A 16,299-nucleotide genomic window follows, 5' to 3' on the forward strand; every position below is an offset into this window, starting at 1 on the left:
TCAAAAGTAAAACATAAAGAGAATATCTGAAAATGTGCAAGAGAGAAACACTAAATTACCTTTAAAGGAATTCCAATTAGAGTGACAGCAGATTTCATATCAGAAACCCTACTGGCTAGGAGAGAATGGAAAGATATAGTCCAACTCCTAAAAGGAAAAAAACTGTCAACCCAGAATACTGTAACTAATGAAGTTTCTCATTTATAAATGAAGGTGAAATAAAGATCTCTCAAAACAACCAGAAATTGAAAGAGTTTGTCACCACCCAACCAGTCTTAAAAATGATACTTAAGGATGTGCTACAAACAGAAACAGAAAAAGTTAATCAGCATAATAAAGAAAACCTCCCAGGAGAAGTACAAAGGAGATACAAAACAAACAATAGGAATATTTATGGAAAAATGTCTGGAACAAGTCATTACTTACCAAGAATAGCTTTGAATGTGAGGCCAGCACTGTGGCTTAGAAGGTAAAGCTGCCGCTTGCAGTGCGTTCCATATGGGCACCGGTTCAAGTCCCAGCTGCTCCATTTCCAATCCAGCTGTCTGCTATGGCCTGGGAAAGCAGTGGAAGATGGCCAATTCCTTGGGCCCCTCCACCTGCATGGGAGACCCGGAGGAAGCTCCTGGCTCCTGGCTTCGGATCGGCACAGCTCCAGCCATTGTGGCCAATTGGAAATGATCCAGCAGATGGAAGACGTCTCCCTCGCCCTCGCCCTCGCCCTCTGCCCCTCTTTCTCTGTAAGTCTGACTTTCAAATAAATAAATAAATCTTCAAAAAAAAAATACACACTTGTCGAATTAATCAAAAAATAAGACTCATCTATACGCTATCTAGAAGAAACATACCTTACCAACAAAGATACACACAGACTGAAAGTGAAAGGATAGGAAAAGATATTGTATGCTGGGGGCCGGCACCATGGCTCACTTGGCTAATCCAGGAAGAAGCACCTGGCTCCTGGCTTTGGATCGGCACAGCGCGGGCCATATTGGCCATTTGGGGAGTGAACCAACGGAAGGAAGACCTTTCTCTCTGTCTCTCTCTCTCTCACTGTCTATATCTCTACCTGTCAAATAAATTTAAAAAAAGAAAAAATTAGAAAAGATATTCTATGCTAATGGAAAGCAAAAATGAGCAAGTGTAGCCATTTAATATCAGACAAAATAGACTGTAAGACAAAAACTCTTAAAAGCGACAAAGGACATTATGTAATGATTAAGGGATCAATTCAACAGGAATATGTGACTATAATAAATACATATGCATCCATTCTAGGGCACCCAGGTATTTAATATAAATGTTAACAGATCTAAAGGGAGACATATGTTCCAATATAATTATAATGGGGGACTTCAACACCCAAATTTCACCAATGGACAGATCAACCAGACTAAAAAACAGCAAAGAAACAACAGAGCTAATCTATACTGTTGACTAAAAGAATCTAATTGCTATCTACAAAATAATTCATTCTATTGCTGTAGAATACATTTTTTTAATCAGTGCATGGAATGTTTTCTAGAATAGTCCATATGCTAGGCCATAAAACAAGTCTCAACAAATTAAAAAAAAAAAATTGAAGTCATACCATGTATCTTTCCTGACCACAATGGATTGAAGATGTAAATTAACAACATAAGAAGCTCTAGAAAATATGTAAAAACATATTAGCTGAACAATACACTCCTGAACAAACCATGAATCATAGAATAATCAAAAACATAATAAAAATCCCTAAAAATGAATGAAGATGACAAAAAAAACTCAGATCTGACAGGATGCAGCAAAAGCAGTGTTAAGAGGAAGGTGTATACAACTGGTGCCTATATCAAGAAATTGGAAAGTCTTCAAATAAATTTTCTAACAATGCATCTCAAGGACATAGGAAAACAACAAAAAACCAAACCCAAAATTAGTAGGAGAAAAGAATAAAAATTGGAGAAGAAATAGGCAAAATTGAAATTAAAATAATACAAAAGACTAGTGAAATGAAGAGTTGGTTTTAACAAAAAAATAAAATTGATAAAACATTGGCCCAACTAACCAAAAAAAATGCATTGAGAAGACCAAAATTAATAAAAAAATCAGAGATTAAAAAAAGAGATATTTCAACAGATACAACAAAAATAAAAAGAATTATCAGGGGATTGGAGCTGTGGCGTAGCGGGTAAAGCCACTGCCTGCAGTGCTGGCATCCCATATGGGCACTGGTTCAAGTCCCGGCTGCTCCACTTCCAATCCAGCTCTCTGCTATGGCCCAGGAAAGCAGTAGAAGCTAGCACAAGTCTTAGGCCCCTGCACCTGTGTGGAAGATCTGGAAGAAGCTCCTGGCTCCTGGCTTCAGATAAGTGCAGCTCCTGCTGTTGTGGCCATCTGGGGAGTGAATCAGCCGATAGAAGACCTCTCTCTCTCTCTCTCTCCCTCTGCTTCTCTATAACTCTGCCTTTCAAATAAATCTTTAAAAAAAGAATCATTGAGAATTGCTACAATCAGCTACATGCCAACAAATTGGAAAATCCAGAAGAAATAGATTTCTGGACACATACAATTTACCAAAATTGAGGCAAAAAGACCTAGAAAACCTCAGTAGACCAATAACTAAGAGGGAGATTGAATCAATGATGATCCTCCTAACAAAGAAAAGTCCAGGGCTGGATGACTTCACTGCTGAATACTATAAAAACTTTTGAGAACTAATCTCAATTCTTCTTAAACTATTCAAAACAATTGAAAAGGATGGGATCCTCCCAAACTTCTATGAGGTCAACATTACTTTGATTCCAAAACCAAAGAAAAAGAACTATAGACCAATATCCCTGATGAACATAAATGCAAAATGCCTCAACAAAATGCTAGCTAACTGAATCCAACAGCACATATAAAAAAGATCACCCACCTAAATCAAGGGGGATTCATCCCAGGGATGCCATGATGGTTCAACATCTGCAGATCAATAAATGTGATACATCACAGTAACAAACTAAAGAATAAATATGAAGAATAAATACCATATGATTATCTCAGTAGATGCATAAAAAGCAATTGATAAAATACAACGACCTTTCATGATACAAACCTTAAACAAACAGGGTATAGAAGGAACATATTTAAACACAATCAATGGGGCCAGCACTGTGGCTCAATGGGTTAAAGCCCCAGCCTGAAGTGCCAGCATCCCATATGGGCACTGATTTGAGACCCAGATACTCCACTTCTGATCCAGCTCTCTGCTATGGCCTGGGAAAGCAGTAGAAGATGGCCCAAGTCCTTGGGCCCCTGCACCCACATGGGAGACCCAGCAGAAACTCCTGCCTCCTGGCTTCTGATCAGCCCAGCTCTGGCGGTTGCAGCCTTTTGGGGGAGTGAGCCAGCGGATGGAAGATCCTTCTTTCTGTCTCTACCTCTCTCTGTAGCTCTTTCAAATAAATAAAAATAAATCTTTAAAAAAGATAAAATAAACACAATCAAGGCTATTTATGACAAACCTACAGCCAGCATCTTATCAAATGAGGAAAAGCTAAAAGCATTTCTGATAAGATATAGAACCAGATAAGGATATCTACCCTCATCATTATATTCAATATAGTTCTCAAAGTTTTGGCCAGAGCCATTAAGAAAGAAAAAGAAATCAAGGGAATACAAATTGGGAAGGAGGAAGTCAGATTATCCCTCTCTGCAGATGACATAATCCAATACTTAAGGGAACTAAAAGACTCCACTAAGAGACTACTGGAATTCACATGAATTTGGCAAGGCTGTGGGATATAAAATCAACACACAAAAATCAATAACATTTGTGTACATAAACAATGCCGTGGCTGAGAAAGAACTTTTAAGATCAGTCCCATTCATGAAAACTACAAAAAATTTTAAAACCTTGGGATAAATTTTTTTTTAGGTTTTATGATTTTCTTTTTTTTTAAACTTTTATTTAATGAATATAAATTTCCAAAGATGTGAAAGAGCTCAATGATAAAAATTAAAAAACACTAAGGAAAGAAAATAAATACCAAAAAATGAAAAAAAAATCTTCTGTTTATGGATTGGAAGAATTAATATCATCAAAATGTCCATACTACCCAAAGCAATTTGCAGATTCAATGTAATCCCAATCAAAATACCAATGACATTATTCTTGGATCAAGAAAAAAAAAACTAAAATTCATATGGAAACACAAGAGACACTGAGTAGCAAAAGCAATCTTAAACAATAAAATCAAAGTGGGAGGCACCACAATACCAGATCTCAAGACATACTACAGGGCAGCTATAATCAAAGCAGTCTGTCACAAAAATAGACATGTGGACTAATGGAACAGATTAGAAACCCCATAAATTAATCAACATATCTACACCAACTACTCTTTGACAAAGGAACTAAAAATCACTCCCTGGAGAAGGCACAGTCTCTTCAATAAATGGTGTTAGGAAAATTGGATCTCCACATGTGCAAGTATGAAACAAGACGCCACTGTTTACCCTATACAAAAATCAACCACACGGATCAAGGATCTAAATCTAAGACCTGAAACCATCAAATTACTAGGGAAAAACATAGAGAAAACTCAGCAAGACATTAGCATAAGCAAAGACTTCTTGAATAAAACCCCAGAAGCACAGGCAATAAAAGCAAAAATAGACAAATGGGATTCCATCAAGCTGAGAAGCTTCTGCACTGCAAAAGAAACGTTCAACAAAATGAAGAAACAACTGGCAGAATAAGAGAAAAATATTTGCAAACTATACATATAATAAAGGATTAATATCCAAAGTATGTAAGCATCTTCAAGGAATTCAACATTAACAAAAAAAATAGTTAAGAAATGGGCAAACGATATGAAAAGGACTTTTTCAAAGGATATAATACAAATGACAAACAGATACAGGAAAAGATGCTCTGAATCCCTAGCCATCAGGGAAATGCAAAAAAACCACAATGAGATTTCACCTTACTCCAATTAGAATAGCTATTGTCCAAAAATAAATTTAAAAAAATAACAAATGTTAGTGAGGCTGTGGAGGAAAAGGTACCCTATTACACTGTTGGGGGGAATGCAAACTAGTGCAACCATTATGGAAGACAGTGTGGATATTCTTCAAAACTCTGAGCATTGATCTACCATATGACCCAGCCATCCCACTGCTGGGAATTTACTCAAAGGAAATGAGATCAGCGTATGAAAGAAATATCTGTACCACCATGTTTGTTGCAGCTCAAATCACAATAGCTAAGCCATGGAATCAACCCAGATGCCCATCAACTGATGATGCAGCATATACATGTGTTGTATTAGTATTCAGCCATGAAAAAGAGTGAAATTCTGTGTTTTGTAACTAAATGGATGCAACTGGAGACCATTATGCTTATAAGAGAAATAAACCAGACTCAAAAAGACAAATATCACATGTTTTCTCTGATTTGTGGTAGCTGATATATAGAAATCAGAAGCAGTGTAATCTATATGAGTGAAACTGACATCTTGAGATTTGACTATTGTTTATAGCTCTTGTCTATACTCATGTGGAACAGTGGAATTTCTACTTTCTGCTTGCTGAATTCTGTATTTATTGGAGGATTTCAAGTGAATCAAAAGTTATATTATCACAATAATTAAGGGAAAAAAGGGAAGGAGGAGGCAGGGAGGGTTGCTTAAAATTGTGTATATAAAATACATGAATCTGTTCTCTTTATGTAGATTTTAAAAAGAGTCAAAAAAAGAAAAACAATAAAGCCTATTCTCACAATTCCCCATACAAAGAAAGACTATAAAAATTTCCTTATAGAGTTCTGTATCAGGAATATCATTTGGGCACAAGAGTAGTTTTCTGTGCACTGACCACTACTTAGAAATGCTACTTGCTCATTTGTTTATTTGTTTATTAATTGTGGTAAAATATACGTACCATAAAATGTACCATTTTAACTCTACAGTTAAGTATACTCACATGGACATGCAACCAGTCTCTAGAACTTTTTCATCTTACAACATGGAAACTATATTCACTAACCAACTGCCCACTTCTCCTTAGACCAATGCTGTTCTATCTCCTATTGGTGAAATCATACAGTGTTTTCCTTCTGTGACTGGCCTGTGTCACCCAGCATGATGTCCTCAAGGTCTATTGTCATAGCAGGATGTGCTCAAATTGCTTTCCTGTAGAAAAGCTGAATAACATTACACTGTATGTCTATAACACATTTGGGTATTCATTCATCCATCCATGGGCACTTTGGGTTGCTTCCATTTCTTGGCTATTATAAATAGTTCTGCCATGAACTTGGATGCACTAGAAAATGGTTTTAATTAAAATAAATTGGTTACACCCTGTTGGTCCTCACTCATTGTCGTATGCTCCTGTTCTCAGGAAGAGCTAACTCCAGTTCTTCTTATTCAGTTATCCACACCTGGACTAAGCTTACCTACTGTCCAGTCATGACCAAGCACAGCCATTCGTCTCTCAGCATAGAAGGAAAGGCAGTTTGCTTAGGAGAAAATGGGCTCAATGCAGGGATGGCCTTGCAAAACTCATTGTATGAAATGGTGACAAAGTTGTTTTATATTAGTGGTAATGTAAGCAGAGTGATTAAGTGAGGGGCAGGAAGGGGGGTGGTGTTTAGCCTGGTGGTCAGACACTGCTTGAGGCACCTGCTTCCCATATTAGAACGTCTGGGTCCAAGACCAGGCTCCACTGCTGACTCCAGCTTCCTGCTAAGGCACAGCCTGGGAGGCAGCAGCTGACGGCTCAAGCACTTGTGATGCAGACGCAACTGAGTTCTGGGCTCCTGGCTCTTGTGGGCATTTGAGAAGTCAACCAATGGGTGGGAGACTCTGTGTGTGTGTGTATGTATGTGTTTGCACACGTGCATGTGTGTGCACGTCTTTCAAACAAATAAATAAATAAAGTCAATGCTTTCTTACTTTTGTTTCAAGTGTGGGGACTGGGATCAGAATCTCAGCTGTAGCCCTCAAGAGCTGTGTGACATGGAGATAGTTACCTAACCACTCAAAACCTTAGTTCCTAGCCAGTGAAATGAAGGCAGTGATCATAATAGTCCTTACTCGGAGGATCACAGTGAGGAACCAGCAGAATGACCCACGTAGATAATTTAGCCTGGTGTCTGCCCTGTTGTCAGCGCTCAGCACTTGCTGGCCTTTATTCTGTGGTTACAGCTCACCACTCCACCCGCCCCCTTCATAACTGAGGCCCGGGGAGCACGCGCCCTGCCTCCACAGCCACAGAGCCATGTGCCAAGACATCTTGTCTGACATAAAGCCCCTTGTGAGCACGACTTTCCTATCTTTTTAACCTTGCAAGCCTGGTTATCTCAAAAGTTTGGTTTAATTTTCAAAAAATAAATAAACAAATCACTTAACCTAAGTTTGATCCTCAGAGCTCAGAGGCTTAAAAGGAAAAACAGGAACTGGAAACGTTAAAAGTCTGAACAAGTCAACAGCACGAGCCCCTTTCTGTGTGTCTGCTAAGAGAAGCTTGTGTTTCTGAAATCCTCTATCAATCCTGTGTGGTTCTCTTTTCTTTTGCAACCAATTTAGATCACCTGAGATGCTCACAGTTGAAATAAGAGCGCACACTTGAACTTGGCCCTCGCTCAGACAGAAGGCAGCTTCTCTCACCTCAGCATTTCTGTCTATGCAACTCTGATTTGCTGAAACTGAACACACGTGGGCAGGTGAGTGACAAGTCCAGGGCCGCCGGGCAACTTTGGGGCCACCTTCGGAAAGAAGGCAGAGCCTGTGCCCCAATAGCCACGCACTGCCCCTCAATCTCACTGCTGCGGGGCCCCTCCCAGTCCCATCGAGGAGCCACCTCGCTCCAGGGTCCTCTCTGAAGCCTGGGACAACTTAAGAACCACCCCCCCACCCCACCCCAGCTCTTCTTTGATCAGATTTACATTGCTCTAAAGTCAATTGAAAATAGATCTTAGTAAAAAAAAAAAAAGGAATAGGAGAGGGAGGAAGAAAAAGGGTGGGAATGTGGGTTGAAAGAATCACTACGGTCCTAAAGTTGTATTTATGAAATGCATGGAGTTTGTATACCTTAAATAAAAGGTTTCTGGGGAAAAACCAGAACATTTACATTGCTCAATACCCAAGGTTCCTAATGTAAAACATTAGCGATTTTTTTCCTTAGGTATATATGTGAGTGTGTGCGTGCGTGTGTATGTGTGTAACTTTGGTTTTCTGGCTGGAGAGAGACAGCAAAGAGCTCAGGCAGCAGCGTGCCTCTGATGTGCTGACTACTCACTCAGTCCAGACCAGGCCTCCGCTACCTGTCAGTGAAACGCAGCAGGCAACACCAGGTGCCAGGCACTTCCAGACCTGTAGGTTACAGCCTGCCCCAAATTGTACAACCCAGCCAGTCCTAGACTATCCACTGCGGAAATGTCATTTGTAAGGGGCTCTTCCCTCGCTCCGGACTCCTGCGTCCAGACCACTGTGCTGCTGTGCCATGTGGTCTTGCTGGCCCGCCCATGCCTCGTGGCCATGCCGCATGACTTTGTTTGCCTGGGTCTCTCCTCCGTCTCCTGACTGAGGATCTCATGGAAAGATCCATGATCCACAACAGTGGGCCCTGGCTGCTCTGGCCCTGCTCACTGTTGACGCACTTGGCCCAGGACTACCTAGCACGTGAATAGCTAGCAATGCTGACTGTGAACTTGAACCACCAGGAGCACTTTTTTTTTTTTTTTTTAAACAAAATGTGGATGTGTGGATATCACCTCCGGCCATCTGAAGCTGCACCTCTGGGGTGGGGGGGGGTGCAAGTCAGCTGTTCTTAGGAATGCGACAAGTGTGATGAGTGACTCTGGTGGAGAGTGAGGGGCCAGACCTCTGCCCTAATCAGAACAGGAAGTCATCAGGGTGTAGTATCACTGTGTACAATGACTTTATGGCAGTTAAAAACAAAAGTTAGAGAAGTAGGAATACAGTACCAAGCCCCACGCTCCACAGGCAGGTCGTGTTCAAGATACATTGCTGGGCAAGTGTTTGGTCTAGCGGTTAAGATGCCGGTTTAGACACCTGTGTCCCATCCCAGCGTGCCTGGGTTGGAGTCCCGGCTCAGCTTCTGAGTTGTTGCTAACGTGCACCCTGGGCAGCAGCAGGTGATGGCTCACGTATTTGAGTTCCTGAATTGATTTTCTGGTTCCTGGTTTCTTCTCTAGCAATGTGTCTGTGCAGGTATTTGGGGGAGTGAACCAATGGGAAGTCTCTCTCTGTCTCTCTCTCGCTCTCTCTTTGTCTCTCCCTTCTCTCTCAAGGAACTAAAGTTTAAAAAAATGCATTGCTGTAGAACCCTTCAAGCCACACCAAGGATTCCTATAAGTGACCCCAATTCACCAATAAAGGAGAGAAAGACCTTTCTCCTTTCATTTAGAAATAAACCCACAAGACTCACTTCTGCTGGCAACCATGAAGGCCTGATCCCATGTTGTAGCACACCTGGGGTGCACATCTTACCTGGATGAACTCTGCTTCCACTCTGTCTGCAGGGACTACACACATGCAACTCCACCTCTCTGCAGAGCAAAGTCAGAGAGAACCTGGGTACAGTGTGGCTCTCCAGGGAGCATCGGGGGACCACCAGCAGGGCTCTCCGTAAGCTGCAGGACTGGTAGACATGAGACGGCTAAGACCAGAAAGCAAATCAGCCGAAGATGAAGGAGGCAGACGATGCTGGCAGTACCCAATGGCAAAAACAATGTTGAAACAGGTGCTGCACACAGAAGCAGTGTGGCATAGTGGATATGCAGTGGGGCTCTGGTTGGAACTCTGGCTCTCACCCATGATTTGCGGCAAGAAAAAAAAAAATAACCCAAAATATAACATTCTATGCGTTAGTTCTCCTGTCACCCAGGAATAACATTACTGTACTCACAGAATAATAGGGCTAGTGTGAGGATTAAATGAGATAGATAAAAATGCTGGCAATATTATTGTAAAACAAATAGGCAGTTTCTAGGACCCAAGGTGGAGATTCAAAGGCAATGAGACACAAGGCTGCTTACAAGAGAGAGTAGACCCTGAATGGGAGCTGAGAATGGCAGCTGCCACAGGTACTGCAGACTGGAGCTCCGGTTCCCAGTTTCTTTGTAAAAAAAAAAAAAAAAAAAGAAAGAAAAAAAAAAAAAAAACCAAAAACACCAGGTTGGCGAGGCTGGCGCTGTTGGGTAAAGCAGCTGCTTGAAGCCCCGGCATCCCACACCGACACTGGTTCCAGCCCTGGCTACTCTACTTTCGATCTAGCTCCCTGCTAATGCATCTGGGAAAGCAGCAGAAGATGGCCCAAGTCATTGGGCCCTGCAGCTGTGTGGGAGACCTGGAAGAAGCTCCTGGCTTCTGGCGTCAGATCAGCCCAGCTCCAGCCGTTGCAGCCATTTAAAGAATGAACCAGTGAACAGAAGACCTTTTTCTCTGTCTCTCCCTCTTTCTGTAGCTCTGCCTTTCAAATAAATAAATAAATCTTAAAAAAATACAAGGTTGGCTCCCAAGTGCAGGACAGACTAGGCAGCCATGCTGAGGGTGGACGGAGCCAAGCTGACCATCACCCTGACTGGTTTGTCCAGGTTCAAAGACAGCAACGCCTCCCAGGGACTTCTCGTGCCCACTTTCCTTTCCACCCAGAGACCTCCTGTCCGTCAGAACTTCCTTTTTCTTTTCTTTTTTTTTAATATTTATTTATTTATTTGAAAGGCAGAGTTACATAGAGGCAGAGGCAGGGAGAGAGAGAAAGAAAGGTTTCCCATCCACTGGTTCACTTCCCAGATGGCTGCAACTGCCAGAGCTGCACCAATTGGAAAGCAGGAGCCAGGAGTTTCTTCCAGGTCTCCTACGTGGTTGCAAGGGCCCAAGGACTTGTGCCATCTTCTACTGCTTTCCCAGGCTATAGCAGGGGCTGGATCGGAAGTGGAGCAGCCGGGACCCAAACCAGCACCCATATGAGATGCTGGCACTGCAGGCGATGGCTTCCCCCGCCAGGCCACAGCGCCGGCCTCTTTTTTTTCTTCTCCCTCCAGGTCATTTTTTCTGCTGCACCTCACTACGCGATGTTAAAGGTAAACATGCTCACGGACTGAAAGATATCCTATTAGTGGGATTTTTTTTCCTTGAAAAGCATTTTAAATATCACAGTGTTTTTTAGGTCATATACATACCTGAAGTTTTTGTTTTTCAAAGACTTTTTATTTATTTGAAAGGCAACATTACAGAGATGGAGAAGGAGAGAGGAAGAGAGAGAGAGAGAGAGATCTTGCATCTGCTAAGAAGCCACTTGTCCTACCTGCGCTCCATATCAGAATGCCTGGGTTCGGTCATGGCTGCAGTCCCGATTCCAGCTACCGCACACTGTGGGAGACATCCATGGTGGCTCGGGGGTTAAGTCCCTGATATCCAAGTGGGAAACTTGGGTTGTATTCCTGGCGGCATCTCCAGGCCAGCCTCAGCTACAGTAGGTATTTGGGGAACGAAACAACTAACGGGAGTTCTCTGTGTGTCTGTCTCACAAAACGTTAAAAAATGTATCGTGAGAAATCATCGGAGATTTACAATGAATTAACTAAAAGTTCAGAGTCTCTCGCTAATTTTCCTATTCCAAGGAAGTTAATTGGATCTCTGACAATAACTCCTCTGGAGGGTACATTCTGCTTTCTCTTATACTTACAACACAGCTGGAAATTAATTTAACTTTCACTACTCTCTAGTTTCTGCTTTTGTTCTATAGGTCACCTCCTAACCTTCCCATTGCCCCCAAACACTCTAATATCAAAATGACTGAACCAATGCATTTGTGAAATCCTACCGTGACAAGAGAATTTCAACAGGTACCAGAAGTTGATTTCAATAGATTTAGCTTATTTTAGTATTCTTACGATTTCAAATAACAACAAAAGGGGAATTGAGGAACTTTTGGAGAGGGCTAACAGCACATCAGATTGTCAGAAAAGAGTTTCCTCAGCAAGATGGTGTTTGTGTTTTTTAACCCAAGGCTGAATTCACTTTTTGTCTGTGTCCATGTCAGATTACAAACAACCCAGGTTTTTTTTTTTTTTTTGAGGTGTTATTTTTAGATGTTTTTAATTTCCCCAGTCTAATACACAACCTAAAAAGTTTCCATTTAGGACGTGACAAAATCTCAAAGCAAATTCCTGTTCTGCTCAAGGTGGGTGGATCAAAGCATGTCCAGGCAGATAAGAGGACTTTGGAGATTGTGCAGTCCCAGTTACTCAGAAGAACTTTATTTATTTATTTATTTATTTATTTGACAGGCAGAGTGGATAGTGAGAGAGAGAGACAGAGAGAAAGGTCTTCCTTTGCCGTTGGTTCACCCTCCAATGGCCGCCACGGCTGGCGCGCTGCGGCCGGCTCACCACGCTGATCCGAAGGCAGGAGCCAGGTGCTTCTCCTGGTCTCCCATGTGGGTGCAGGGCCCAAGCACCTGGGCCATCCTCCACTGCACTCCCTGGCCACAGCAGAGAGCTGGCCTGGAAGAGGGGCAACCGGGACAGAATCCAGCGCCCCGACCGGGACTAGAACCCAGGGTGCCGGGGCCGCTAGGTGGAGGATTAGCCTATTGGCCGCGGCGCTGGTCAGAGAAGAACTTTAAAAAGAGGATTCTTCCCTTCTCTTCCTCGGCGCTGCCTCCGGAGGTGGCTGCCTTCTCCTCGGCACCATGGCCTCCCTCAGACCCCTGGTGAAGCCCAAGATCATCAAAAAGTGGACCAAGAAGTTCATCCGCCACCAGTCGGACCGCTATGTCAAGATTAAGCGTAACTGGCGGAAACCCAGAGGTATTGACAACAGGGTGCGGAGAAGATTCAAGGGCCAGATCTTGATGCCCAACATTGGCTACGGGAGCAACAAGAAGACCAAGCACATGCTGCCCAGCGGCTTCCGGAAGTTCCTGGTCCACAGCGTCAAGGAGCTGGAGGTGCTGCTGATGTGCAACAAATCCTACTGTGCAAAGATTGCTCACAACGTCTCCTCCAAGAACTGCAAAGCCATTGTGGAGAGAGTGGCCCAGCTGGCCATCAGGGTCACCAACCCCAACGCCAGGCTGCGCAGTGAAGAAAATGAGTAGGCGGCTCGGGTGCGCATTTTATTTGTGTTTAAATAAAACCTTGAAAACCGGAAAAAAAAAAAAAAAAAAAAAAAAAGAGGATTCTTAAAATCATGGCTGTGAAAAGTTTCTTGCCCCCAAAAATGAGTGCATTCTCCAATCAATTGTTGGTAAACATCCAATGCACTATTGCTACATTTCACATTTTCTCGGTCTTCAAAGGCTACAATTTGAAACTACTGGGTAGGAAGGTTTTGAAATGCAAGTTCCATTTGTTCCTGGCCAAGCCCAGCAGCCTGTCTGGTCCCTAGGAGGGTGTGGGGTGGGAAGGGTCAAACAGTTGAGCTAGACCTTCTGATGATTTCTGCTTCATGCACACTCCCCAGAGAAGGAGCTAAAAGTGATTTTTTTTTTCATCAAAAACAATTTTTAAAGTCTAAAATGCAACTGAAAAAAAAAGCATTTGGTTTTTTGCTTGCACAAAGTCCAAGGTGTTCTGATTCTGCAGACCAAGCCCCAGGTTTCATCTGGGGTAATTTCTCATTGAAGTCAAGTGTCTTTCCCACAGTTGTGGTAAAGAAAGGTGTTGGTTACCATCTGCCATCAAAACATAAATCACAAAGCTTATGACTTCTACACCACACAAGACCTTGAAGTTTCATTCATTTTCTTTTGTTATTATTGTTGTTTGCTTTGTTATTGTTTGTTTTACTTTGCCTTTACTATGGTACTCACCCATAAATAAGAACTGAACTTAACATTTTTGGAATACAAATATGACAGCCATGCTGAGATCTTCAGTTTGACTCCCTGGGGGAGCCATACTGCCACCTCCACCCCTCATACACCAGTCCCCAAGCTCCCAGCACATTTGAGAAAGAGCAGATTTTATATATATATATATATATATATATATATATATATAAATCTATATACATACATAATCTAAATATATATTTTATATATAATATATAGATATCTTAGAAATTAAAATCTAGGGGCTGCTGTGTGGCACAGTGGGTTAAGCGCTGGTTCCAGTCCAAGTGCTCGCTGCTCTATTCTTTTTTTTTTTTTTTTTTTTTTTTTTTTTTTGACAGGCAGAGTGGACAGTGAGAGAGAGAGACAGAGAGAGAAAGGTCTTCCTTTGCCGCTGGTTCACCCTCCAATGGCCGCCGCTGCAGCCGGCGCACCGCGCTGATCCTGGCAGGAGCCAGGAGCCAGGTGCTTTTTCCTGGTCTCCCATGGGGTGCAGGGCCCAAGCACCTGGGCCATCCTCCACTGCACTCCCTGGCCATAGCAGAGAGCTGGCCTGGAAGAGGGGCAACCGGGACAGAATCCGGCGCCCCAACCGGGACTAGAACCCGGTTTGCCGGCGCCGCAAGGTGGAGGATTAGCCTATTGAGCCACGGCGCCGGCTCGCTGCTCTATTCTTGATCCAGTTCCCTGCTAATGTGCCCGGGAAGGCAGTGGAAGATGGCCCAAGTACTTGGGCCCCTGCCACACATGTGGAAGACCCAGATGGTGTTCCTGGGTTCCTGGGTTCCTGGGTTCCTGGCTTCTGCCTGGCCTAGCACTGGCGGCTGCTGCTGCCGTTTGGAGAGCGAAATACTGGGTGGAAGATCTCTCCCTCTCTTTCTCTCCCTCTCTTTCTCTCACTCTTTGTCATGCTGATTTTCAAATCAACAAACAAAGCTTTTTTCAAAGAAGAAGTAGTAAAATCCAAACTACAGAGAAACAACGAAGCAAACATCCGCCATGCCTGCCGCAGTGTTGTGCACACACAGGACTGGAAGTAGACACCTCGATGGTTGACCAGTAGGCTCCCCTCAGGCCCTGTGGGAAGGTGGATGCACTGTGCATGAACAGAAGGAAAGTTTACCAGGTCTTGGGCAAAGTGCTTGCCCTGCAGCTGTGCAACTATGCTGCCCCATGCCCACTGCCCGTCTGGCCTTGCCCCAGATGAGATACCCCTGGATAAACCCAGGCTATCTCCACATGTCTCATCCCCAATATTAGGGCCCAGCTCCCCCTGGACTCCCAAGCTCCCTCTCTCCACACCATACTCAATCATGTCAAAATCACGTAGTGCGTGTGGGAAGCCTAGCACCGTGCTTGGTACTCTGTGCAGTAACAATGACAGGGAGTTAGCTCCCTTCCTGGTCACATAGCTCTGGCGGATGCCACCTCCAGCTTAGAAACTTCTCTCCAACCCCCTTGTACACTCTCTCTCCTCTCTTTTTCTCCCCTTTACCTCCTGTGCTGATCCTCATCCTCCCTCCACCTTCAAAAGTTCACCTCCCCCCACAGTTCAAATCTAATGGCATTTATTGAGCACCTGTGTCAATGTTTGGCAATTTCTAGTATACCTTGACAATTTTTATATAGCGTCATCCCTATGCAAACTTTCACCCACTCAGCGCTTTTATTTAAATCAGCTGCCTTTTTAAAAACCAAAGAAATGTGTTTAGAAATTATTTGAGAGACAGAGTGATGAGAAAGAGAGAGAGAGAGAGAATCCTGTATCCACTGGTTCACTCCCCAAATGGCTGCAACAGCTGGGGCTCGGCCAGACTGAAGCCAGAAACCAAGAATGTCCATTAGCAGGGAGCTGGATCAGAAACAGAGTGACTGGACCTTGAACTGTATTTTTTAACTATATATTTTAAGGGAAAGCTTGTCCCTGTGATATACAGAAACAGATATCACTTTCTAAAATTAAATTAAATAGGCACATAATACAATACTACATATTTATGTGTTTGATACATACCAGCTAGAAGAAATCTTAGACAGTCACGAAATAAGGAAGCAGAATTTAGCCTAGCGGTTAAAATGCCTGCATTCTACGTTAAAGTGCCTGGGTTTCATTCCTGCCTTAACTCCTGGCTCCAGCTTCCTGCTACTGCAGACCCTGGGAGGCAACAGGTTGATGGCTCGAGTGATTGGGTCCCTGCTCCTCCACAATGGAGGCCCAGATGGAGTCCCTGGCTCCCAGTTTCGGCCTGGCTCAGCTCCAGCCATTGAAGGCATTTGAGTAGTAAGTAAATCAACAGACGAGAACCCCCTCTCTCTCTCTCTCTCTCTTTCTTTCTTTCTCTCTCTCTCTCTTTCTTCCTCTCTTTCTTTTTCTCTCTTTCTCTCTTTCTCTCTCTCTCTCTCTCTCTCTCTCTCTTTCTGCCTCGGTCTCCAAATTTCTCTGGACCTCACTTCCCTCATCTGTAA

General features: G+C 43.2%; 1 protein-coding gene across 1 annotated transcript; it reads left to right on the forward strand.

The window, feature by feature from the left end:
* Positions 1 to 12,690: 12,690 nt before the first annotated feature.
* LOC100328901 (ribosomal protein L32) lies at positions 12,691 to 13,098 on the forward strand. The gene is given in 1 exon segment (NM_001171505.1): positions 12,691 to 13,098. A coding segment is annotated over 1 exon segment (408 nt).
* Positions 13,099 to 16,299: the final 3,201 nt, after the last annotated feature.

The sequence above is a fragment of the Oryctolagus cuniculus genome, chromosome 14, assembly GCF_051225735.1.
Source record: "Oryctolagus cuniculus isolate XC-2025 breed Fujian yellow rabbit chromosome 14, ASM5122573v1, whole genome shotgun sequence".
In the NCBI taxonomy this organism is placed as follows: domain Eukaryota; kingdom Metazoa; phylum Chordata; class Mammalia; order Lagomorpha; family Leporidae; genus Oryctolagus; species Oryctolagus cuniculus.